At 40.5% G+C, this 10,049-nt stretch overlaps 1 protein-coding gene across 1 annotated transcript in view; it reads left to right on the top strand.

Moving 5' to 3' along the window:
* Positions 1–32: 32 nt before the first annotated feature.
* Positions 33–10,049, top strand: part of ALKBH3 (alkB, alkylation repair homolog 3 (E. coli)) — a 23,129-nt gene continuing 13,112 nt past the window's right edge. Inside the window, exons 1-6 of the mRNA XM_009329737.1 lie at positions 33–42; positions 1,452–1,564; positions 2,781–2,815; positions 4,821–4,868; positions 6,455–6,558; positions 7,779–7,867. Of these exons, the coding sequence (XP_009328012.1) occupies positions 33–42; positions 1,452–1,564; positions 2,781–2,815; positions 4,821–4,868; positions 6,455–6,558; positions 7,779–7,867 (399 nt within the window). The remainder of the gene's footprint in view (positions 43–1,451; positions 1,565–2,780; positions 2,816–4,820; positions 4,869–6,454; positions 6,559–7,778; positions 7,868–10,049) is intronic.

Raw genomic sequence — 10,049 nt, forward strand, 5'->3', positions numbered from 1 at the left:
TGGGGCCGCCTTGCCCTTGCCTTGCAGACGGTATGGAGAAAAGTGCTGCCCTAGGCCTGGCGTGGGCTGAGGCGAAAGATAACCGGCGAAGCTTTGCGAGCCTCTAGACGTGCGGCTGGAAGTTTGCGTGGCTTTCCTTGCCGAGCGGAACGGCCTGAGCCCGGCTCTGCGAGGGCGCCTGCGGGGCGCCTGGAACGACCCGCGCCCGTCTCCTGGCCGCTCTTTCTGACCGTGCTGGGTGACGGGGAGGAGTGTGAGGCCTTGAGCGGCCGTCCGGTTTTTCTGGGTGACTAAAGTTCAGGTGTTCGAACCGAGTTTTTAAGTAAAATTTTTATGTATGTCGCAGATATGTTGTAGCGATTTTGGACAGGGAACAGAGGGTCAGCTGCGTACGTGTGTAGATGTGTTTCTAATGCACGCGCTTAAGTAGGCGTACTACGCTCATCTTTGGGCAAGTTGAACGAGACGGATAGAATTTGGTGGAGCTAAGTTCTGTAATAACTATTAGTCACTTTTTATTGATAAAACTTACTATGTGTCTTCCTCTACCTTTTCACAGTGAAAACATTGCAAAATAAAGAGCGCTAGTTGGAAGGGCTGGAGTTAATGTCCTTGTTTCGTATCAAACGTTGAGCCGAAGAGTGCAGAGGCAGGAGAGCGCGGTGTGGGTTTCCAGTCTTGCAGGGAGGACTGGTTTGTTTTGCGAACGTGGTCAAAACACCGTGTTCCACTTGCCTGATTACAATATCCAATAAAGCTCCCATTTCTCTGCAGACTGAGGGTACTAGGCAAGCTGATTTTTTTTTTTTAATCCTGAAAAAAATTAGCTGACTGTTGTGACTTCTGCATGTAGCCTGTAAGTTTTCTGTCACAGGTGCGTTTCATTCTACCTTTTCCTAAGGGGATTTTTAAAAATTATTTTTCCCATCTTTTGAATTTTGCAGAGTGAAGACTTTTATTTTGTTTCTGTTTGAGGCCCATTTTTAAGCCTTTTCACATGTGTAAATAAAACACATGAAGTGGTATGCTTGAGTTGCTCTTCCATACTTTCTTCCTAGTTTGAAAATCTTTTTAATAAAAGTATTTTTCTCAGAGAAGTGCCTTTTTGTTTCCTAAAAAAAATTGCGGAGGGAAGCAGTTTAGCTGCTTGGGAAAATTTCTGCTGGCATATGATAGGTGTTTGTGGTAGAATTGGAAGGTTCCAGGTGTTATCCTTTCTGATAAAAGGATGTTTTCATTTTTATTTGTCTATGAATAACAAACACATATAAAAAAATTCCAGTTTCTGTGCAATTTTAACTCTCACGTAATGTAGGTTTGGCTGTTCCCTGGAGTCTCTGCCAAGCAGAGGAGAATACTTCAAAGAATGATTCCATAAGTTCTTCCAAACTGTATTTTTTGTATGATGAAATTCTATTTCATGTGATCCTTTTTTTTTCTCTTTGCTTTAGCACCTAAGGCGCCTGTGGCCAGCAGCCCTGCCCCTGCAGGCGCCAGACCGGCATGGGTGAGGAAAGACCAGCCTCACGCTGAAAAGCAATTTGTCTTTGAAAAACCATCAGAGGTAAAAATTACACAGTAACTAGTAGAATCTCAGCTTTTATTAAACTTCAAAAAGGATAAAAATTATCAGACTTTGAGATTATAGTCTCATGTTTAAAAACAAATTAAAAACTCAGCTGAGCTGAACTTCGGGCTTTTACCAAGCAGAGTTTGCAACTGTCTTGCATATATGGCAAACAGAAAGTTACAGTCCCTCTGTTTAGCCTCAGACTTCCATTACGTACCTGATTATAACTGCTTTTTTTCGGAGAGCCAAAAGAATACGTTCTCCTAAATATTCAGAATGATGCAATGTCCTAAGCATGATTTAAGCTCTGTTTTTTCCCCTCTGTTGGGGTATCTGTCTTACTTGTTACAGGGGAAGAGCATGGGATTTGTTTTATGGACTTTGCTTTATGTCCTGTCAGCAGATGAAGGATATTGTGCTCTGTGCAGCAGGAGGGCAGTTCCTTGCTTGGGAAAAAAAATCTCCAACACTTCTTTTTAAGCCAGAAGCGTTTAAAAGGCTGTCTTCTTGGCTTGGAAGGATTGGAGACAGTCTGGGAAGATTCTGTTTTCTCTGTGGCAGAACCCTGGTATCTATATATTTTGCTTGCTCAACTCAGTACCTCCTTGCATCTCAGCACTCCACTGAGCTCAGAGAAGAGGAGCATAAATCCCTGAGACAACCAGAATGATAATCCAGGCTGGACCGGGTTGGATTAAACTACTGTCATTGTTTTTTGTTTTTTTTTTTGTTTTAACAAAAAACAGCTATCTCAAGCTGTGCAGACAATTTTGAAGTGTCGGCTCCTGCTGTGTCTGGCCTGTCTTGTGTTTTGCTCATTGTCTGGGGCCTGGGATTTGTTCATCCCTCCTATAGTTGCTCTAGATTTTTACTTCCAAATGTAAGGATAAGAATTTTTTTTTTTTTTTTGCAGTTGATAAACAGCAAGGATTGTAATAATCCAAACAACTTGGAAATTAATGTCCTTTAGGGGGCAGTTGATTGTTAAAAACTGCCTGCATTGGTAGCTGCATTTGAGAGTTGCTGGGGCATGGAGAGAGTGGGTGGGTTGTTACTGCTTACCAACTCTCCAGAGGTATGTTTTTGTCACTGATATATCAGTATGCAGCTATATAGAGTCACTAGAGATGGCAATTACTTCTGTTTGGCTAGAGCATGCCAGGTACTTAAATGTTTAACATTGACCATGTATTGTCTTGTTACCTTTCAGGTGGAGCGCAAAGTCCCTGAGGCAGGTGTGATAGAGTGAGTATACTGCTGACTTAACTGTCCTTCGTGCGGTTTTTCTGTCTTGTTGGTCAGTGGGAACCTGCTGAAAAAGAGTTCCTTCTCTACTTGCAACTGCCATGCCTTTGGAAGAAATTTCAGTACAAAACGTGGACTTTCAGCCCTTTTATCCTGAACTGAATTTATAATCAGGAGAGTCCGAGTCTGTGTTAGCTAGGTTTTATAGCTTTGGTGTAGCTGTATAAGCCAGGAAGAACAAACAGTTGGACATTCTGGACCAACAGAACTACAAATATGTCGCCTTTGGTCAGCGATGTACGTTTTCCTAGGACAGGCCCTGTGTAAACTATGCTGGAAATTACTTACCGTTATCCAGGAATATAGGCAGTATGGCAACTCAAGCAGCGCTTCCTTTGAAGGTTCGGAAGAGTAGCTGCTACTAAGTGTCATAGTGAAGCTAGATATTCACACACTGTAGATCACTTACCCTTTGTGTTGAAATGGGGATCTTTTCAAAATAACCTTGGCATGAAATGTGACAAGGTGCGGTGGTGTATGGTGAAGTTACAGATTTTGAAAATTAAATTTGCTTCAGTTTGGTCATCTTGATAGAATTTCCTTACTAAGTGGTTCCTAAGAGGCAAGTTGCAGATTCAGCTTTTGACTCGCTGTATGTTGTTTTTACTTTGAGGGATCTGGGGTTAGTTTTCTGTAGCAACTTCAGATTTGATGCGAGGTGAGTATTCATGCAGAGCAGGCATAACGCAGATGAGGTGTTCAGCTGCCCTCCCACTGCTAGCATGGTAGTGAACAGTTCATTGAGTAGAACTACTTTGTGAGAAGTGTTTCTGTCAAGAGTCATGAAAAACATTGCTGGAAATAGTTACAGAACTTCCCAGAAGCACTTACAGATTGTAACAGATTTGCTTATGTTTTAACTTTCCATTTCAGTATGAATGATACAGCCGTATGTTCTTTGCATTTTGTTTATGATTAGTAGTAATAACATAGTAGTAATAACATACATAAAATCTATATATTAAGTAAATTCAGTGTGTTAAGTGTTCTAAAGGTTCACTGACCTTTCGTTTGTTACACTTATTCACAAATCAAGTAAAAAAATATAGAGGAAGCAAACTGAGATGCTATTCTCATCACAACAACGTGCTGTAGGTAATACAGTATGGTTTATGCTCTGCACGTGCACTATGGAAGTGATCAGAAGTTTCTGTTTATTTAGCTTTCTTAAATAGAGCACAGTGCAAAACAGAGTATGTGATCATCTTGTGAGTTGCTGAACTGTTTTGAGGGAGAAGCAGTGCTGGAGAGCGTTTAACTCCTGGAGTGTTCTAGGCAAAACGAGCAGTATAAAGTTTGGAGCTAGCTTAGGAGAAAATGAGATAGTAGGTGAAGCAAGCAGTTTGCACAGGAGTAAATAATACTTTATGAGAATGCAACTCGTAACAGGGAAGAACTGTTTACCCTATGTACCAGCTACAATAGTTAAAATACTGCTCACATACCTGTAAGTCGGTTTCGCTGTGTCACACAGGTTGATGAACACTTTGCTGTTAGAAGAATGGTGGTATCGGTCATCTGACTGAAAACAGGATTTTGCATCTTCAGTTACACTCGTGTTTTTTGTATACCTGTAAACGCAAACGTAACAGTCAGGGTGCAGTCTTGTATGGTTGTCTCCTTTAGATTCCCCGTGGCATCCCTCGTTTACGTATCTCTAGAGCCTTAAAACTGTGTATTGAGCCTTTGGTGAAATGAGAGAGAGGCAGGAAGTGTGCACAAACTCATTTGCTTTTGCAACACCCCTTGCTGCCTTATTCTGACCTCTGACTGTCTCCAGAACATTATTGCTTCCCTTAGTAGTGCCAAGCTTTTTTTCTTTTCCTTTTTAAAGAATACTCTCCCTAGTCCAGGTTTACAGCAGTTCTAGTCGATGGCTGCTCAGTGTAAGATAACTTCTTGTTGTTTGTCCATCTGATGGCTCTTTCCTTTCTTACATCCTCAGCAAGTCTGGTGTGTATGAGCTCAGCAAAGTACCAACTGGCATTTCTAGGTAAGTGAATTGCATGTTTTTTGAAACTTGTAATTTGCTGTTGCAGAATAACGCAGCGATACTCAGCTTTCTGAAGTCTAGTCTCTGCAGAGTGCTTTGACTCTAGCAGGTGCACATTGCCCTTCCTGTGTATCTTCTGTTTAGAGTACTTCTGGAAATACTTTGAGTATCAGGTAGCAGAGACTTACGCAGTTCTGAGCAGCACTGAAGAGAAGAAAAATGAACCTCTTAACATCTAGTGCTTACTGCATCTAGTGTTCTTGTCTGGAATAAGGAGAAGGGGCTACGTCCGTTTGTTTCACGATCCAGAGTAAGTTGCTGCTTGAAATTTGGATCGGTATTCCAGTGTTAGCAAGTGCGTGATGTCTGTGTTGTATAGTTAAGAGCCACCAAAAACTTTTAGCTGTAAATTGGACTTGTTTTAAATTAATCTAATAAAAGCATTTCACTTTAGGCAGATTTGATAACTTTAGAGTTGTCCCTTTTGCTTACATGCTATGCCTTCATTATTTCAGCTTCAGGAAACTTCGAAACAAAACCTACTTGTTCTGTGATTCCTACTAACTAAAATGCATTTTATTTTACCTTGCTGACTTAGCTGCAATATCAGTGTTAATCCCTTTCTTCTGGATTTGATAGGTTTTATTAATAGTGGAAAAAATGCCAAGGACATAGTAACTTTTTGTGCATTTATTTCAAAGCTTTCATCTTGGTTTCTTCTAAAGCTGCAAATAAAGTTTTATACCAGTTTGAAAAGTAAAAGCTTTGACCAGCTGGAAAGAGAAGAGATACACAGCCAGCTGGATTATTCTGTCATTTTCTGGAGTTTCTTTTCATAATATGTTGCTGGAATATATACATTTCTGGAAAGTTAATAATCGGATTTTGCATCTCTTTTAGTGCCTTTACTATATGTATTCTTATTGTGATGTCTTCGGAGCATTGAATACTCGTGAGAGTAACCTCTTGTGAACAGCATTCCTACTCTGCAGCCCACCACAGTGGCTGGAATTTTTGAATGCTGCTGTTAGTACGGTCAAAATATAAAACGTACATATGAAAATGTGAAAATAGGAGAGGTTAAGTGCTCTAGGGTTCTTGTGGTTGGAAAAGAGAGGCTAGGATGGCAGTAGTGGTAAAGGGCTATCAAATTCTGAGTGGCATGGAGATGGTGAATAAAGGGCAATTATTTACTTATGTTGACTGTAGTACCATAATCAGGGCGATCTAATTTATCAAATGGGAAGTTAATAACAAGCAGAAGGATGCCATTTTTCACACAGTATATGGCTGATTATGGGACTCGTAGAATATTGTTGGTGTCATGCGTTTTTATAGGTTTTAAAAAGCAATTAGATGTGTTTGGTGAGGGGAAGACTCATCAGGAGCTCCTGCTGCCTTCTGTTGTTTCCTTCACACCTGCTTTTGGCTGTGGTCAGAAATAGGGTACTGGGCTTTGACTTTCAGTCTGATGCATTACAGCCATTCTTATCTCCTTTGGGAAACCTGGAAATTAGAATATTTTATCAAAGCATATATAGAAGTGTATATTCCTTCCATTTTTTCTTTATCTTTTTCTTCCTTAGGATTCATTTGGTTCCTGGCTTTATTGATTCAGAACAAGCAGACTGGATGTTTGAACAACTCCTCCAAGACATACCCTGGGGTCAGAGAACTCACATCAGACAGGGTAAGGGGTGTGTAGACCAACTTTTCAGGTCATTCCGAGGTCATTTCCATACCAAAATCCATGCATTGTTTATCATTGTTTTTAATTTTACATACGACCATTCCACATATTTCCTTCCAAGTTTTCCATGCATATCTGAAGAGTACTGCTGCTTATTTTTCAGTCTCTATCACCATGTTCCTATTGCCAATTAAACGAGATCTTCCCAAATCAAAATTCCCTGTCTTAAAAATCTTTGAATTTTACTGCCTCCTCTGTCATCTCCAGTTCTTTTTCCGACTCTTTTTTTAGATTAAGTCTGTGCTCCATCCCTTCATATTGTCTCCCAGTGATGCTGCAAAAACTGTGTTCTTTGAGGTTTCTGTCGCCGAGAATATTTTTTGCCCCTCTCACTTAAAATCCCAGCAGAACACGTTTCTTTTCCCTTGTCTTTGCTTATTAGTTCCAGTATGCAGTAAGTGAGGAGATTGCTATTCTGGATTTGTTCGCTAAGGGGCACCTGTTCTAGCTAAATTTCTCTTCAGTCAGGAACGGATATAAGGTAATATATTGGAGTAGTTACTGGACAGGGCTGGACAATGTCTTCAACACCTGTGTTTATTGGTTTGCAAGAAAGGTACAGTATAATGGAGAATGTTACCTGTCAAGCATGAGAACTAGCTACCAAGATAGTCTTTTCAGAAGTTGAAAGTACTTTTAACTTGATGTTTGTATTACATCACAGAGCACACGCATATTTGACAAAATATTACTTGTCCAGCCTTGCTACATTCTGCTTCTGTAATGTCCTATTGATGCTGCAGTCCTTTCCACTTCATCCTTTCCAGTGGATACATCTTGCAACTTTTGCCAGTGTATTGGGCACTGGAACCAGGAGAACATAAAACAAGCCAGAATTAGCAAAATGAAACTGCAATTTTATTTATATCTTTAACTTGTCCAGTCCCTGCCCTGTCTGGCATAGGGATGAGAAAATTAGTGTGGTTCTAAGATTTTGGCAAGGTAATTCCTCTTGCAGAGACAGGCCTGCTTTTGAATAATCTCATTCCTTCGCTTGAGTTCACTATGTAAGGCTGAGGATTTTAAGGGGCTGCTTTTTAACTTTAGGTGAGTAGACAGTCCCTTTTTGGTCAAGTTTCTTGGCAGAATTGCATCATCTTTCCATTTTCAAGCCCTTTGATAAGGCAGCTGAGAAAGTCTTCCTGTTTTTCTTTTTTTAGAAGTATCTTTTGAGGAACCAAGGCTTACCTCCTGGTACGGGGAACTTCCTTACACGTACTCTAGGATAACAATGCAGCCAAACCCAAATGTATGTATATGTTTACAGCTGTCTTTTATTATAGACTACAAAGGAATCCTTTGCAGAGATTGAGACACAAAAATTCTCTGTATCCTCTATTTTTATCTAGAGTATCTATCAGCATTTCATTTGTGATCAGCAACAGATTCTAGTGGAATGTGGACAACTTCATAAAACAAGCATTACGAGTGGATTGACTGAGAGGAGCATGATTTAGTTGCTAAACTTTGGCAAAAGGAAACTCCAGAGTTTAATGTTCTGCTTTTGGGTCACTGTAGCTTTGGACAAAACTCTGAATTGTTCTGTGTGACTTACTCTATGCATCTTTATATTGGAGATTGTAGTGTACAGAGTCATACTGAGCTTTTTGTTGTGAAGATATAGTAATATCAATTACTGAAATAGTTACTTTCAGAAACACTTAGATTCAGTACTGCTTAAATGAGAATTTAGGCATATTGTTGATTCCTATGTGAGTGCTGTGGAATTCACACAGACAACCTCCCTGCTCAGCAACTCCAGATTGTATGATGTAACTTCCCACGCTATTTTGGAAGGGTTAAAAACGTTCTGAGTGACTTGTTGACGTTTTGTTCGTGTTCACTCGCTCTCTCTGACTTCCAGCCTGTTGTCCCGTTGGCCTGTCGCTTGGTATTGCTTTGTCTGAGATTTCCGTGGCAGTAGGCTGCAATGTTCTGAACCATAAATTGTGACTGTTGAAGGCTGGATAGCATGAGAGAGAAGTGTCCCAAGTCCCAGAACTGCTGCCAAAGGCGGGGGGTACCTCCTGGCAAAGCTCTGTTTGGGAAAAGTGGAAAGGCATTATTTAACAAGATGAGTTGTGAAGATTTTGTAGTCTTAAAAATACCATACCATTCAAAAATTCCATAACCTATGGAATCTGTGGTGGAAAAATAGGCTTTTTTTTTTTTTTTTTTTCACTCATTTGTGGAATATTATTTTAAATTGACTTTTCTAGAAGCTGAATGGCTTTAGGGATTGGAAGTGCCCCTCCAGAATCATTCTGCTGTACACTACTGATTTAAATGCAGTTCAGAATTGCCTGTTGTGGAAGCCATTGCTGCTCAGAGGTTGGATAGAGCCTATATACCCTGAATTGACAGTTTCCGTTCAGTTTGCATAAAGTTCAGAGTTAGCACTCATTGGGCCACTGGTTTGTTTTTCTCATCCAAGAGGTACAGGGCCTAAATCAGTCACGCATGCTGATCCAGTCTTTTATCCCTGGATAATTCTCCTATTTTACTGAGAGAAAGAAACTCCAGCAGAAAGTGAGATGCACTGGCAAACTTGCGTAGCTGGGAGCCAGCACTGCCACTGGCTGGAAACTGCCCGTAGGCAGATATATGGGTAGACTGCACACGGACACGCTGATATTTCACTCAGCTTTGTAGGTGGGAGTTCCTGCAGCCTAGAAGAAGCAGTGGATGGTGTAAAGAGCACAGTCCTTACCTGTAGAATAGGGTTTATATGACAAAAATATCCCGAGTAAAAAGTGCACAGCTTGGCCAAAACCAATTACCTGCCTTGAACGCTTGATCTGTAGGAGTAATTAGCTTTGTGCCCCTCCTTTTTTGTTTGGTAAGAGTGGGTGTGATTGCAGCACTGCTAGGTATAATCCAGTGCTTGTGCCTAAATGAATTTTGGTATTAGAAAAATGTTTCTTTGTAAGCAGTGATGTAGTTGGTGACACAGTAATGTTTCAACAAAATTACTTCCACTGCTGCAGGTTTGTAGTGGGGTTTCCACTGAATTGTAAAATTCACCATACGGTAACATTTTTAGTAATAAATGCTTTTGTGATAGGAATTGAAGGAATCCAGTCCTAGTTGGTCACTGAAAAGTGCTTTCAGTAATTCTCGTTGGACTCTTCAGTCACTGCATTGTATGTCCTGCACATGCTGCACATTCAGGCAGCCCAATTACAAGCTGTAGCTTTTTTTGGGTGGTGTTACTGATTTCCAAGTCCCATAGCTCCAAGCTATGTTTATGTATAATTAATTATTCACATGATGCTGAGTCATTGAAGGGGTGACGTAGCTAGAAATACCCCTAGTAGAGGAAGATGGTATGTTGAGGCTCCTGCAGTGTAGCCAATAGGTTAAAAACACCTTAAAGATGGGTAAGCATGAAGAGAAGGTGGTGCAGACTTGATTATTAGAGGTGGATATTA

This window comes from Pygoscelis adeliae, unplaced genomic scaffold, assembly GCF_000699105.1.
Source record: "Pygoscelis adeliae isolate BGI_AS28 unplaced genomic scaffold, ASM69910v1 Scaffold117, whole genome shotgun sequence".
Taxonomy (NCBI): Eukaryota; Metazoa; Chordata; class Aves; order Sphenisciformes; family Spheniscidae; genus Pygoscelis; species Pygoscelis adeliae.